Source organism: Lepidochelys kempii, chromosome 9 (genome assembly GCF_965140285.1).
Source record: "Lepidochelys kempii isolate rLepKem1 chromosome 9, rLepKem1.hap1, whole genome shotgun sequence".
Classification (NCBI taxonomy): Eukaryota; Metazoa; Chordata; order Testudines; family Cheloniidae; genus Lepidochelys; species Lepidochelys kempii.
This window is the reverse complement of record NC_136388.1, coordinates 33,657,070-33,674,056: the sequence shown is the minus strand read 5'-3', so window position 1 is coordinate 33,674,056 and position 16,987 is coordinate 33,657,070. Positions and strand designations below refer to the sequence as shown.

At 38.1% G+C, this 16,987-nt stretch overlaps 1 protein-coding gene across 2 annotated transcripts in view; it reads right to left on the bottom strand.

Annotated features, from left to right (window-relative positions):
• Window positions 1–16,987, bottom strand: part of DNER (delta/notch like EGF repeat containing) — a 276,274-nt gene that overhangs the window by 116,487 nt on the left and 142,800 nt on the right. For both annotated transcript variants that reach the window (XM_073359834.2, XM_073359835.2), the window contains exons 3-4: window positions 14,190–14,284; window positions 10,837–11,003 (exon numbers count right to left, since the gene is read on the bottom strand). In XM_073359834.2, the coding sequence (XP_073215935.1) occupies window positions 10,837–11,003; window positions 14,190–14,284 (262 nt within the window). The remainder of the gene's footprint in view (window positions 1–10,836; window positions 11,004–14,189; window positions 14,285–16,987) is intronic.

The following is a 16,987-nucleotide window of genomic DNA, read 5'->3' as shown; positions in this document are numbered from 1 at the left end:
CTGCTCTCTGCTCCACCCTGTGGCCATTTTGTGTGGAGTTAGGCAGCCTCTGAGCACACTTGGAGGATCAGGCCCTGGAGGACAGACAGGTGAGGGAAGGCCTATCTCCGCCTGGTTTGAGGCTTAAGCAGAAGATAGGCATCCAGATGCCTGCCTCAGGCAGCAGTGCACATGCCCAGAAGCAGAGGGCATGGGGAACTTTTACAGCAAAAATTTAGGCACCAAGTGAGTTCAGGTGCCTGCAGGGTTAGGTGACATCTGAGCAGGGATTCTGTGGATCACAGTAGTGTCTAAATCTGGGACTTAGGCACCTAGGTCCTTTGTGGATCTAGGCCAAAGTAATTACAGTTTAATGGGTTGAAAGAAGAGGCCCTATATTATATTATAACTAAATTATATATTATATTTTCACAAACAGTCTATTGAAGATTTGCTGCCAGGACACAAGTATGGTATATTGTAACAGCACAAAAGGATTGAAATATTTATTTCAGCTGCGTGTTTCTTTCTTGGCTTACAAAGCTATCATTTAAAAACAGTCTTTGAAATTAACACCTCATTGAATGTATAATGTAGTTCACATGCTGCGGCGGCGGCAGCGGTGGCTGTTACCCGAGGGTATGTCTCCACAGCAACAAGAAACCTGTGGCTAGGCCATGCCAGCCGACCTGGGCTCACAGGGCTCAGGCTGTGGGACTCTTTCATTGCTGTAAGAACAGGAGGACTTGTGGCTCCTTAGAGACTAACCAATCTATTTGAGCATAAGCTTTCGTGAGCTACACGAAAGCTTATGCTCAAATAAATCGGTTAGTCTCTAAGGTGCCACAAGTCCTCCTTTTTGTTTTGCGAATACAGACTAACACGGACGCTACTCTGAAACCTTACATTGCTGTGTAGATGTCTGGGCTCGGGCTGGAGCCAGGCTCTAGGACCCTGCGAGATGGAAGGATCCCAGAGCCCAAGCTCCAGCCCGACCCAGAAGTCTACACAGCAATGAAACATCCCTGCAGCCCAAGCCCAGAGCCCAAATCAGCTGGCATGAGCCAGCTGTTGGTTTTTGTTTGCTGTGTAGACATGCCTGAAGGTAATTTTTTGCAAGGCTGAAGTGGAATCCTCACTGCTGTAAGCACAACACTCAGTCGTGTTTGTACAAATAAGTCCTTAAAGGTGAACTGCAATCATAAAAATGAAAATTCTATTTACTTGAGCATAATGCACTGAATTCACCACTAACCAGGCTATGGTCTTGCACTGAAATAACTAAAACTGTTTTAATTTACTCTCTTTGTTATTTCAGTACAAGTCTGAGTGTAGACAGACACTCTTATTGTGAAATAAAATTGTGCTATTTCAATTTTACTTAACTCATTAAAAAACTTAAGCTACATTGAATTCTTCAGATGGAAATATGATTATCTTTCCACTGCATGAGATGTAATAACACTGAATGCCTCTAAGGGTGTACATATTCTGGACCTAAAACACACAAATTGCAATTTTGCTTCTAATCTGAAACCCTCACAACCAGATACGTTAAAGGTTAGGATCCCCTCATCGATGTAATTAGTTTCAAATTACCTACAGATAATCTATCATTATCAGTTTATTTTTAATATAATTTTCTTTTGTACAAAGACATTCACTCTGTCTGCATAATATGTCTCTAACCCCTGTTAGAGGTTACCAACAGCTAATGCATGAAGAAGAGAGATAACTGTGTACATTAAATGGCCCAGAGACCATCAATAGAGCAGATAATTAAAACTCATGAGACTCAAGATTAATAGTGGTCAGGGCAAAGATGTCTGAGTAGAAATCTGGCACTACAATGGCAGGTGAGCACTTTTAATACTAAATGTTGTTTCTGCACAAAATACACACAGATAGATCCAATCCACAAAGTTTTATACAAACCCTCAAAAGTTCACAAGCGTGTTTAGACCTGAGATTTTAGTTCAGACTAATTACTAATTTTCATAAAGCTAAATTAAGCATGCTTTAAAATTCAGATTAGGTGTCATTTAACTTCAGAAGTCACCATGATAAACTTGGATGACTGTATGTGGCAGAAAATGTTCACTATTGCTGTACATTATATACTTCATTAAATGCGCAAGATGTTGTGTAAAAACAATCTACTGTGCACTTCTCCATGAATGACTTTCAGAAAATCTGTTTGTATAGCATACATATGTTGCACATGTGTATTGAAGGCTGTAAAAAGTTTTGTTACTGAGAAATAGTATGTGATCGTGTGATTCACCACTGTATGGTAATACGTGACCCAAATGGAACATAGTGAAAGCTGCTACACCCATTTATGCAGTTCAGCACGCTCCCCACTGCACATGAGTGCCACCTTAAGAGCATGTGCAGATGGGAGGGAAGGGTCATGGGCCCACTATACTGCAGGGGCTGTAACTATGATTGGGCCTTCCTTTGGCCATGTAAGGACAAAGGAGTAGTCTTCTTGCAGCACTCACAAAGCAACTGCATAAGGGCCTCGCATAATCTGTCCCTAGCAATTAAACTGCACTATTTGGTGATGCACCTTTAACGTGAGATTGCCAATGCAAAACTAATTAGGCTGAGTTTAGCTATAGTATTTTAGACAGAGTCTTAAAAAGAATTAAAAATTACTAAATATAGAAAGCTGTTCGTTACTACAGTTATGTTCATTGCTAAGTACTAAGATCACTAGTCATAAAGCGTTTTTGTGCTGTTTGTACAAGACAAACGAGAAATTTACATTCCATTGGGGATTTATAAGTCAAAGCATCTTTTAGAATTATTACTGAATTCCTAATGACTTCTGATTCAAATAATATTTTTCCAAGGTCACATGAGAAAAGTTAGAGTTCAGTTTATTTAGGGTATAAAATTCTATTTATACTGGAGAAAAGTATACATTTTTCACCACATACAATAGGGAAGTCCGTAACAGATCTTTGATGCATTTTCCCATTATATCTTCTCATTGTACCTATCACATTGTTTCTCAGTACATACATGCATGTATTTTAAAATCCATTACTACTTAGCCTAGTCATAAATAAGACTGTATGATAGAAAGTAGATTGGATAAAGATGATGATTTTTTTTAAATTTAAATAGTATTTTAAATTTAATATTTTTATTTAAATCAGATTTGTTTTACTTATGCATTGCTAATTCTTTACTTTCTTCCCACTTTATAGTCTTAAATAACTAAAACCAAATGTTTGGTCTTGTTTCCTTAAATAATTTCCTGTCAATAGAATTTCAGATTCTGCACAGATTTTATTTCTAAAAATTTTCACATTTAAAGTGATCATCTATGCTGAAAAAGAATTCCGGGCTTCATTAATATCCTTACTGTACGAACAATCAAACTCATAATTGATAAGCAAATGTTAAACAAATAGCCAACCAGTACCATTTTCTGATATACTGAACTTTCCCAAGTCAAGAAAGATAAAATGCTTCCATCAAGGTCAATGGTGCCAAAATAGGGATTTAGGAGCCTAATTAGGGATCCTAATTTAGGGATCCAGTTTTTGAAAATGTTTCCCTATGTGTGTAGAGAAATTCCCAATAACTTTGTTAATGTACTAGAAGTCTAAATAACATTTCAGTGTTAGCATTACAGCAATATTGTTTTGAAGTGACAAAGATTTATGCCATTAAGAGAAAAGCTTTTTAATAAAAATACAATTTTAGCTTTGCTGCTACAAACATGTACACACATGAAACCCCACTATTGATGTGTGCAGTTACATACCTGCTCAGTTGGTTAAGGGGTTAGGGCATTAATTTTCACTATTTTGGGGGTTTTTTTTGGTTTTTTTATTATAGCAGTTTTGTAAAATTAAAAGAAGCTATCCTGTAAGTGGTAGCATTTAAAAAAGTCAATAGAATTTACAATTCAGTTAATTATAAATTTTAATCTACATTTGCAATAGCACAAATTTTCATATTAGTTTCACAGAGCCTCAACTGGATTTAAATTATTTATTTAAATTAAGTGATTTAAATTATTATTTAAAATCAGCTGATTAAATTGCTTTAATTTAAAATTGCTCCACAACCTGACAAAATCAGATTACACTGCTGGCCTAACTCAGTCCCTACAATCAAAATACTAGACACAATAGATGCTACAAGTGGAAATTATGTTGAGAGGATTTATTGTTCTGCCCTCAGTAACATGACAATTCTAAATCATATTTTATTTTTGTATAATGATAACTAAACGGTAACAGAGGATAAGATTCAATCCTAAATGTGCTGAGCCTCTTGGCTCACTGGCTATCAACTTTTATTGGCACTGAATGATAATTCAGAATTTCTTGATTTGAGCTGGGTTGTTTTTTTTTTCAGTACATTCCTGTAATTATTTTTCTTTTAAAGGGAAACATTCTCAATCTCAGCTATACTGAAATGGCAAAATATGTCTTCAAATTTTCTTTTCTTTCTGTTATTTTTAAACATACAATTAAAGAAAAGCAAATATACCTATGCCAACCTACAAAGCCCCCCACCCCCCACCCCTTTTTAGGCCTTATTATGGAATTTATGAAACTTGGCAAGCATCTTTTAGTGCAGAAGGTCTCACACAGCACTTTAGAAATATTAATTAAGCCTCCCAAATCATGTGAGATAGTTAAATATCCCTACCCCCGTATTACAGATATGGAAAGAAGGTGACTTTCTCAAGGTCCTTATGCACTAGGCTGATATATTTCTGATATATTTCACACTGCCGTTAACAATTTTGCAGCTCCACCAGAGGACACAATGGTGGGGGTGGTAGAACAGAAAAGCCACTGGCTGCCAACAGTGTTCGACTATCATATCATGCAAACTGATTACAAGCAGGTTTTGACAACATGGCTACATTTGCTGGCAGTCATGGGAAGCCTTGTTACCATGGATGGAGCTGCACTGGCATTAGCAACAGTGGGACATTTTTCTGAAAAACAGCTAACACGAATACAGCCAATACATCAGAGGCAGAGTTGAAAATAAAATCTGGAGTCCTCAATGCCAATTGGATGACCTACAATACCATGTCCCAAACATGAGCACTTTTGGGAAACTGACTACAACTGAACAGATAACTATGAAGTATGTTAAACACTTTCATTATCTATTTTCCAAATCTTCAAAACAATACAACATAAAATTATGGCAATTTTTATTGTTACTAGAATTAGACTATTAAATGTTATTTGCTATAGTAAAAAAGCTACAGCCATTTAAATCTGAATGTTTTTAAACTCCTTTATATTCAGCAAAACTTTGCATAATTTTGAAATGCATGATTGTGACTTTGTTTTCATTCATAGTAAGGAGCGAGTTTATAAATCCTTCAAAGATAAAAGGCTAAAAATTAATGGGGGGTGGTTCTGGTGCTCACCTCAACCTCAATACTCTACTCATATGACACAGTTGCCACAAATAGCTGGGCTTCCACACAATGTCTGGTGTAGGGCATTTGCCCAGCTAGAAGGAGCATGTCAGATGGGAGGGGTCTCCATAGCGGTAACTTAGTAAGACCTCGATTACAAAACTGTGGTTAGAGCAGCTTTTTTTTTTTTTAAGGCAAATTTTACTGAATATTCTCAAGAAAGAAACTTCATTAGATCAAAAAGGAAAACCAAAGGAACCTGCAACCATCTCAAATAGAAACAGATATATATGTAAATGGCACTAGGACGACTGTATTATCCCTTTCATGAGAGATATACTGGGTATCTGGCGTTCTAGGATTGCCAGGAAAAATGCATAGTAACATGTTTTTAGTTCTCAACCCAGTCTGCAAGGCTTTAACTATGCAGTTCTGATTAACATTCATGGAAATTTCACAGTTGAAAAGACTCGTGCAAACTGTTACTATACTATGCATTCCATTGTAATGTCATTTTTCAGCACCTTGTCAAATACATTACATCTGATTTCAATTAAAAGAACTTATTGAAATAAAGAGTAGATGTATGATCAGAACTGGGTTAAATTTTTGCGGCGTCTCATTTATGACATAGTTCTGGTGACACTAATGATCACATACTGCAGAGGATCCTGAGTTAATCTAATAAAGCTCAGGAATCTTGTAAACCTGGTAGGACATTAAGGCCCTATACTCCTGCCAATTTAGATGAATATCTCCCACTGACTTCAAGGGTCTTTGGACCATATAGTGTGAAATTCTGGACTTGCTGAAGCAAATGGCAACATTCCCATTGACTTCAGTGGGCCGAGGATTTCACTTACAGTAAATGATTTCATTTTCTATTTAAACAGATGATTTTTTCTGATGACATTTTCAGTTATACACCCCATCTAGTCATATGTTACTTTCTCTGAGGGTCAACCTTACTGGGACCAATTGATTATGGACTCATCATTAAAAGTGTGAAAAATGTATCTTGTAAGCCCAGCTTTAACCTTCTACCATTGTAATTAAAAAAAACCAAAAACTACAACCCTCCTTTCCTCATAAATTTGTCATGCATAGTCTTTGTCCGGAGAAGAATATTTAGGAAAATCTAAAGTTAATTGGACTGCTGTTTTGTTCAATCACAGGTATTTGAAGAATATGATGTGTTTTCAATTTTTAATTGTTTTCTTTTTTTTTTTTTTACCCATTGATAACTCATTGTCCATGGGGTCCCCAAAAAGACACCTCAAGCTAGGGGCACACAGCCCATAAATTTATTCAACAAACAAACCAAAGTGGAAACAAACAAAAATGGGAGATGAACATAGTCTTTGCAGGAAAGGGTTAGTATAGCTATCATTGTCCTGATTGGCAAAACCCAACTTCCAAGCCCAGCATGATACATGTCTGGCATAAAGAGGGATAAAGCTGCCACTGTGCTAAACTCCAGCAATATACTTAGCCCCTAGAACTGCGGCTTCCCATCCCTAAGCAAACCAGGAAAATAAACTGATGCCCTGCAAAACCTACATAAGCCCCCAAAGTTTTGCCATATTCACACACTGGAACATATGGTATTTGAATGTGATACTGGCTTGACGTAAACAGAAATAAAAATTCAATGGTGAACCCACATAACATACAATTAGCAATCAAATGCCAATATGTTTGCCCTAAGTCTTGCCCCCGGAGGATGGGGGTGGCAGAGAAAACTTATTGCAGCAGAAGAGCTTCAATCATCCTTTGCCTTACCCCCACACGCAGCCTGAAAGGGATGATGAGTGGGCTCCTCCCCAACAGAGTATTTCTCAGAACCATACAAAATGGCAGCATCTTATGGTCAGTACCAGCCTAGCCTGGCTTTATACTAGCAACCTGGAAGTAAAAAGTGTCCTGTCCCACTCCTAAACCACTGACCCATCCAGTGCACCTTTGTTCTTTTCAAAGCCTAAATTGTATTTAATAGGTCACTCATTCTTTCTGACTAATAAATGTATCTTTTATGTTTCTTAATTAATGGCTGTAAGAAAAATGTTAGAAGATAGACTCCATACCATGAACATGTGGCTTACTCAAAACTCATTAAAATCTTTCTTTAAGGAAGATAGTATTAATAAGATTGCTATGGAAAGTATATGCTGTGAGTGACAATAACTGACTTCAGTAAGTATTGGAGTTGGCACCCCTTTCCCTTCTCAAGATGGCCCAGCTTTAATAAAGTAAATGTAGTAATTTAACAAATGTGGTCTATGCAGCCACAGAACCATTATGACTTCATTTCCACACTGCACTTTTTAAAGAATCTGTCTATTTGCAGAGTCAGCGACAAACAAAATTAGAGTATCATGCTACAGAGAGGGCACACTGTGCTCTCTGTGGCAGACTTTTATTCCTTCTCATTTTGCCATTCCGCTCAATCCCCAAAGAAGTCATTCACATTGAGAGTATAGGGCTGCTTTTTGTATATGGAAAAAACAATATGATCTCAAGGTTTTATTTATTTGTAATTCTTAGAGACACTCCATTACTTCCACTCAATAAATACTGTTTACACACTGCATCACTTGATTACTTTCTCCTGTCTGATTCCTTTCAGCAGTGTCTAAACAACTTTAAACAAATGTTAATTTAGTTAATTAAACACCAAGAGAAGCTCATGCTCAAATAAATTGGTTAGTCTCTAAGGTGCCACAAGTACTCCTTTTCTTTTCACCAAGAGACAGTACATAAACAAATAATATATTTCCCGGAATGTTTTGTCTTTGGCACATCAGACTTATTCTGGAAGACTGGTATGAAATAATTAAAGATCCAAGATACATAACAAACTTGGAGGCTACACTGGGGAAAGTGACTTGAGAGATTCATGTAATCTTTTTCTTTGATCTTCAGCTTACTCACATCTTCCCTTTCTTCTATAACATCTCTAATTAGAAATTAGAAATGAAAAAATAAGAAGCCAATAAAATCTCTTTTAGTAAGATTCACTAAGGAAAAAAAAGAAGAGTTTAAAAAAACTCAGTTGAATATGCAGAAAAAAATACAATGTTCAGTGCAACCCCTACATTTCTCCAAGAAACATTATACATAGAAAGCAAATATTTGGCTGATACATTCCTAGAAGGAAAGTAGCATTATGCTTATATCATCCCACATTACCTCTTGGCTCAAGAGTATTACAGCTTAAGTATCATCAAACAAAGTAACTGTTACAGTCATTGCTTTTTTGTATACAGCAAAGTCATCCATGCCCCTATTTTGACGTTTTCATGCAGTAGAACTTTTTGTGAATACTGAAAGTAAAAAGCTTGACGTTCACCTCGCCCTAATACATATAAAAACAAGGTATAGGGAGGGAGTATGTTTTATATTTATTTTTTTGAAGTAAAACTCAGAGTGCTACCAATGCACAGCAGATTATAAAACTAAAATGAAGAATTTAAGTAGATTTGTGGGTCTTTTAATAAAATATTTAAATCAAAATGTACTGTGCATGCCTCCATCTTTACTAAACACGGATTAGCCCTCGATGCATGGTATCATTTTATTGTTACTTGAGTCTGCATGTTCCTCCATGCCATACTAATTTGTGATTATAGTGTCCTCTAACATCAGTCAGGATGATTGTGATCTTTTGGTTTTATTTTAAAAAAACTGCACTAAAGAGTTTGGAAAGCTCTGTACAGATTTTTTAGGATCAGAAGATTTATTTAAAAAAAAAAAAGACATCACAAACTTCCAGTAGATGGAAGAAAAAGTTACAGAAAAAGAATTTGTAATGATGTACATGGTGACCGAAGTCTCTATTACAAACTGCACGTATGCTTTGTCTTCACTAGGAAAAAAGGTACGTTCTTACCTTGTGTGAGCTAACATGTTAACTAACAGAAGATCAAAGCCTAGTGAAGACAAGGCAAATGTAGCTGTAACATGAGTTAGCAGACTGAGGTAAACACTCCCCTGTAGTCTTTACCTTGACCGGCTAACACATGTAAAAACTACAAACTGCCTTATCTTCACTAGAATTTTACCTTATGTCAGTTGCCATGCCATTCCATGTTAGCACTGCTCTCGGAGAGAAAGTTAACTTCAGCAAATTAAATGCAAAAAAAAAAAAATTTAGATGTAAGAGATTTAAGAGAAAGTGTCTATCTCAGCTAACGAGGAAAAATATAAAATAATTGGAAAACCATTTGGAGAAAATAAATGCCATTAAATGAAACCTGCTGCTGATAAAGTAGCTGTAACAACCCTCAACAGGATCTCTGATACACTGTCCCTTATCACTGTGGAAACACAGCATTTCTGCTTTATTTGGGCTTCTTTCTGGCAGGGACATCCATTCAGAAAACGGCCCAATATTTTTGCACAGGTGTTTTTGATGGCTTATATCTATTTGCAAAGCAGCCTGTGTTTCAGAAATGACAAATTACTGAACAATAATCTGTAGCAGCTTTTTCTTCATTATGGAAAGAAAAGTATTTCACGACTATAACAAATAAGTACTATTATTACCATGATTTCAATTTCATGTCCTAATTTCAGTCAGTCATAGAATATCAGGGTTGGAAGGGACCTCAGGAGGTCATCTAGTCCAACCCCCTGCTCAAAGCAGGACCAATTCCCAACTAAATCATCCCAGACAGGGCTTTGTCAAGCCTGACACCATCTGTCCACAAAGCCCAATATAATTAAATCTATAGTCTCCATTCTTAAAGAATGTCTTTAAAACAGTATTATTTTCCATATACTTTATTTTAAACTGGATACTATTTTTCATTTCACACTTCCTCCCATGATATTTAATGTTTCATTTTTCAAATGAAGTATATTACAGTATATTAAGATAATTCTAACAGTTCTGTGTTTGTCATATTTACATAGGAATAAATCCTTGACAAGTAAGTGTTATTGGTGGGTAATAAATATAGTTGTGAGAAGAACAGACTTGCCCATTATATTTTAATATATTTTGAAGTTTACATTATGTTCTAGGTATTTTATTCATTTAACTGATTTCACACAAATTCTTTTCTCAAAGTGTACCATAATATAACAAATGATCAAAGAAACACCTTGAATATTTACATTTGGAGGCATTTATTGTAGTATTTACCAAAAAGCAACATAGTTAAATTAAAATGTACTATAAAATGTGTATCTGAAGTAGATGGGTCAAATAACATTAACTGGATTTCATATTACATAGTTCCACATGTGTGCTACTTTGCAGCTTCAGGTAGCATTCATCTGCTTCGAATTAACAAAATTCTAAAATATATTCTGACCACCAAACCAGTTCTTCAAGTCCTTTGTAAATTAACAGAGCTGCCTCTACGTTTCTTTAAGTTTTGCATAAATTATTGATTCTTGTGTAAGGCTGGAGATCAGGAGACCAGAACGTTAGCACAACTCACCAATAAAGTAGTTATTTCCTAATGCAAGCATTTCCTCAGAAAGAACAAGTCCACCCAGTGCCTGGAGGAGAGTAACGCTTCTACCATCTATAAGTGAGCACTGTTTAAATCCAACTGTTGTAACCTTCCACAACAGAATAAGAGAAGCCGTGGCATCTTGCCTTATTCTAGAGACATGAAGGATAAAAATAATTACATGTCAGATTGAAGAAAATCAGTCTTATCAAACAATACATCATTCTGGACCAAAATTAATCAACAAAAAAAGAACGACTCAACTGTAGCAAATATACAATCAGAAAAAAGGTATAATTTAATGCACACTATTTGTACTATCAAAATACAAATTTTTTTATTACCACGCAATTTTCACTGCAGTAAGGCTGGATACATGCACATTCACAATACAAAATCCTTTTAACAGTAGGGTTTGAATAATGGTATATTTGAAAGCAGACATTATGCACAGTCTTAATTTCTAATAATTTAAAAGAACCATTTTCATGTCCAATGAACACTTTATATAACATGACATAACACAAAATCAGCATCCATATTCACATACCATCCTCAGAACATATTAAATATATAACTACCGGATAACTACCAGAACACAATCTCTCCCCCCTGTATTAATGTGCTTTCAATGGTACTTCACTCCATTCCGAAGTTTCCCCTACTAGCATTCATAATGCTGCCATTTCTAGTGGCTGAAATACTTCTGCTTCCATCCCTTTTAGTCATGGTATCAGTACACATTCAAGATAGGCAGTTTTGATGTTGACAGAAATTCTGGTTTTGTTTAATGAATTGGATAAAATGTTCAGAGCATTGCATTCTCGTAAATCAAATGGGTTATGCAAGGTTGTCAAGGTCACTCAGACCTGTGGTGATCTACCGCAGGGGTTCTCAACCTTTTTCTTTTGGAGGCCCCCCCTCCCCGGCGTTCTATAAAAACTCCACGGCCCACCTGTGCTACAATAACTGGTTTTCTGCATATAAAAGCCAGGGCCAGCATTAGGGCGTAGAAAGTAGGGGAATTGCCTGGGGCCCCATACCACAGGGACCCCTGCAAAGCTACATTGCTCTGGCTTCAGCCCCATGTGGCAGGGCTCAGGGCCCTGGGCTTCAGCCCCATGTGGCAGGGCTTTGGCTTTCTGCCATGGACCCCCCTGAAACCTGCTTGCAACCCTAGGGGTTCGCGGACTGAGCTAGTGAAATAAACAGGGTTGAGTAAGGTAAAGTCACTTGAAAGCAACTACAATATATGCACTCAGTTCCACAGGATTTTAAATTTTTGTTTCTATGGATCTGTCCTTCCTTTTAGTGTACTTTTTCCACTCCCTTGTGTAGATGTATAATATGAATCTTTTCCAGACATCTGCATCAATTCATAGATGGAAGAATCCCAACTAGGACTCAGTGAACCTCCAAAGGCTCAAACATTCTATACAGCTTAGTATCCAAATGTTCAGAAGTTAGTCTGACTCTTCCTTGCCTAAAATTGGGCTGCTAACCTCATCAGATCAACCTCTTCCAATTTTCATGCTTTTGCTTTCAGCTGAAACCAAGAACTGCAGGTGTGTGTGAATGTAATCCACATGAAGAGATCCCCTCTTGTACCTGGACTATTTAAGAATAAAATTTTGGCCAAAGCTTTGGATTTTTTTTTATCCCAACTTATAGGCCCCTCACTAACAACAACTTCAGGTAACCTGAAAATGACAGCAAGGAATGCCACAATTTAGGTCAAATTCCATGATAAAAATCAGTGCAAGTTTACTAACCTAAAGTGATTGTTGTTACATAAATATATATTCAGATCACATGTTCTACATATGCCTTTTAACATAGGGAATACAGTGAAATAAAGAAAATTAATTCAAGTGATTGGCAAAACTGGAGTATTTCCGCTTATAAACAGTGTAAGTTCATGCCTAGCAGGGGCTGAACTGGGAAAAAGCTTGCGGTGTCTTTCCAAGTTTTGCTCACGTCAGCTGCCAAAGTGAGACGCTTGCTCATAGTAGATATCACAAATGACCAACATATGACTGTGTGTGCTCCTTGGGTTCCTTAGAGATGGGTACTCCACAGTGAGTTTTTAATAAGCCCATGAATTCTACTGGACTTCTCACGGTTGGCTTCTCAGATTCCCTCCTGGTCTCTACTTAGGACTTCTTAATTTGGGGGCGGAAATGGTAGTACACTTCCAAATCGCACCCACATACAATGAGACAATCAGTAACTGTGCAGATCTGTGATCTTACCTCTCCTTTCTTACAAGCTTTCATGGGGAATGAAATAATTAACAATGTTGACATTTACATCATAATCACTGGGTGTCTGAACTAACAACTCAGTGAGACAAATTGGGCAGTTCCCAACTTTCAGAGTCATTGTTCCAGGCTGCCTGCAGACTCAACGTAGACACAGTTGCAAGAGTTTCACTCTTTTTTGCAAACATCAAAATAAGTCAAAACTTTTTTTTAATGAAAGCTGTGATTCTAGAGCACAAGATGGCAGCACAAGAGTGGTGTCAGTGCGCTGTTTCAGGAGAAACCGAGGCCTAAAACAGCAGGAATGTTGCAAATCAGAAGGGAGATACATTGGCAGATCTTTATCTGAAAGCTTGTACCATAAACGTATGCTTCATCCCAGTCAATGCTATCAGATCTTGGCTTTCAAGGGAATCAAATTCCGTTCATTAAAATTAAGTTACACAACTGTCAGTGTGAAAAAGTGGGTGCTTTACACAACTTTAAACTCTTCAAACGCATATCTGCTTTGTAGGACTCACACCTCTTTGTAGAAAGCTTTTATAAAGCATTCAGACTACTGATGTGAAGTTCAAACACAAATATAAACAAATACATTAGTCTGAATTTGGCAATGGGGAAAGGTGAGCTGCTCTGGCTTTCAGAAATCATCACTGCGTGGAGGGAAAAGAACAAAATGTTACACCCTTCTCCAAGTCAAACTGTTGTCCTCCACCTCTTTGCTCCAATTCCCAGTGTTCTCTGATGGCTGAAAGACACTTTACTCGCTTAGTCCCTCCTCCCCTCCTGTCCCCCCAAACATGCCCCACAACCAAACCAAACCAAACCAAACCAAACAAAACAAACCACTTAAACATACATGTGAGCACTTGCACCTCTGGAAGAAGGTGCTCTGGTATTGCTAGGTCCCTCCTGTCATCTGGAGGTGCTCTGGAGTTCTTTCATGACATACCAAGGCATTTCACAGTCTGGCTGCCTCGGAGACAATTGACTACAGTTCCCAAGACATGAATTCGGTACCAAACACTATTTAAATATTTATTATTCCAGGCTGCTATAACAAAGCAATATTCTTACTTTATTGATGTGTTCTGTGGAACTTCAAAGGAAATAAGCCGGCCTCCAGCAGAGTTGTTAGAACTGGCATTTCCACAAGCTACATCTGGGGTTATCTGAAAAGAGTAAAGATTGTTCTTTAAAGATTTAATCCTTCAAAAGCGGATATAAAAAATGAGGGAAATTAATAAACATGAAAAGAATATAAAAACAGCACCATTAACCAATCCTGATCTTTTAAGAAATTTCCAGATATTGAAAGTTTCATCATCAATATACATTTGAGGTAATATAAGGTTCTAAGTCGTCTTCAATTATTCTGGAATCTCATTTTATGGGTAATGTTTTCAAAAATATAAAAAAACCCCCTCTCTATAGCTCTACATTTTAGTGAGAATTTACTGCGAGAGGTGTCCGCCTTTAAAAGTATCACACCAGTCTTGAGAAAAAGATAAATGGGAAAATTTATGGCTCATATTGTCAAATACTAAGTACCGTATATACTCGTTCATAAGCCGAATTTTTTTTAGTAAATAAGGGAAGCACAGACAAGGGGGCCAGCTTATGAACTGGTTTAGAGAGGGAGAGGTGGGACACAACCCCTCCCCCAACAGAGGGAGCAAGGAGAGGCAGCACAGCCAGCAGAGCCAGAAGGGAAGAGGCAGGGCCAGAGTCTCTCTGCGTCTGGCCATGCTGCTCTCCCCCAAGCCTCCGAAGCAGCTGCAGCTCCGGGGCTGGCAGGCTGCATCCGTGCCGCTCGGCCCCGCCCCCCAGGGAAGGCTGTGGCAACACTGCCAGGCCTGCCGGAGCATGCTGCAGCCATGCCACCAGGCCCAGCCCGCTAGAACATGCTGCGGCTGTGCCGCCCGGTCTGGCCCACTGGAGCAGGCTGCAGATGCACTGCCCAGCCGCCAAAGCAGCTCCGGCCAGGCCAGAGACATCCTCCCCTGCCCCTCCCCAGATGAGGTGGGAAGGGATGGGATGGGGAGAGTGTGGGGGTCCTGGGCTAGGGGTGGGGTCATGTGGGGGATGGTCACGGGGTTACTCCCCTGACCCCCAGCTTCTCGCCCCCCCCCCAAAAAAATTTTCCCGTCAGTTGCTGTCCCAGCCCGTCAGGGTAAGCAGCTGGCACGCCGGGACACTTTGCTTAGGTTTACCTCCGCGCCTGAGGACGCTCGAGGCAAACAAACCATCTCGGCCCGCCAGCGGCTTATCCTGATGGCCCATGAGCCAAAGTTTGCTGACCCCCTGAATTACAGGGTTGGCTTTTGAATGGGTCATTAAAATTTTCCATTTTTACTTATTCATCTTGGGGGGGGGGGTTGGCTTATAAACGAACCGGTTTATGATCGAGTATATACGGTAACTATCTAGCGTTGCCACATGTCAGTGAAAATGAGAGATCTTGGGGCATTTAGATCCAACAGCAAGAACTACTGCTCTCTTTCAACTGCACTTATTGCATAGCTTATTTTTCCTGTTGAAATTCATAGCCATACTCTGCCACATGAGCCCAGCAATAATGAAGCCCACTATCGCTCTTTCCAATGACAGGAGGCTTTCTACAAAGTGAATGAAGCATCCACAGCCTACCTAGGGAGTAAATTCATGACTGCAGCTGTGATTTAGTGCTTGTGCTAAGTAACTGCTTTCTCTGCCATCTATGCAGCAATTCCTCTGTTCGCTAATCAGACCTTTTCTACCATACAGCACTGGCAGTAGGATCATGGACAACATTTTTATTTGACCATACAATGCTGGCATCTAAGTTCATGCATGTACACAGGCATTCATCTATCTATCCAATAATACCAAATGTATTTCCAAAAGCCATGAATAAGAGCCTCTTAGTCCATCTAGACCAGTGGTTCTCAACCTTTCCAGACTACTGTACCCTTTTCAGGAGTTTTATTTGTCTTGTATACCCCCAAGTTTCACCTTACTTAAAAACTACTTGGTTACAAAATCAGACATAAAAATAAAACGAAAGTCACAGCACACTATTACTGAAAATTGCTTACTTTCTTATTTTTACCATACAATTATAAAATAAATCAATTGGAATATAAATATTGTACTTACATTTCAGTATATTGTATACAGAGCAAGTATAAACAATTCATTCTGTATGAAATTTTTGTTTGTATTGGTTTCACTAGTGCTTCTTATGTAGCCTGTTGTAGAGCTAGGGAAATATCTAGATGAGTTGATGTGCCCCCTGGAAGACCTCTGTCACCCTGTTTGAGAACCACCTGGTCTAGACCAAACCATTGTTGCTACAGATCAACATAATGTGTGTGGGGGAGGGGGATCTTAAGTGTCTCTCTATATCATCATCATCTAGAGTATTTTTTGTGTATCCCTAACAGCTTGACTATGTAATAACACCATATGCAGTACAAACAATGAGCCAATTTCTTTTCTACATTTGACAAAAAGTAAGGATAGGTTTGTAACCCATCTTGTATGATAAAAACCTTATATAGAGCCTATTATGCTAGGTTTACACTATGCTTATTGATAAACTGAGAATGTTCGCTGAAACCCCTTCCAAAGAGTGAATCATCCTTCAAAAAGAAGAGCCAGAATCCAAATTCTAAACTCATGTTTCATTCAAATCCACATTTTGAATTTGACAATGAAGTATCTATTAAAAAAAGACACAGAAGAAAATCCTGGCATGTTACTTAAGTAATAATTTTCAAGTAATACAAGTTCAATTTTGACTCATGTGGCCAATTAGTCACAATAAGCAAAATTGTATGTCTGGCTCAGTTTATTGCTTCACCAGGCAGTAAGTTACTGAATTCTTCTCTGGC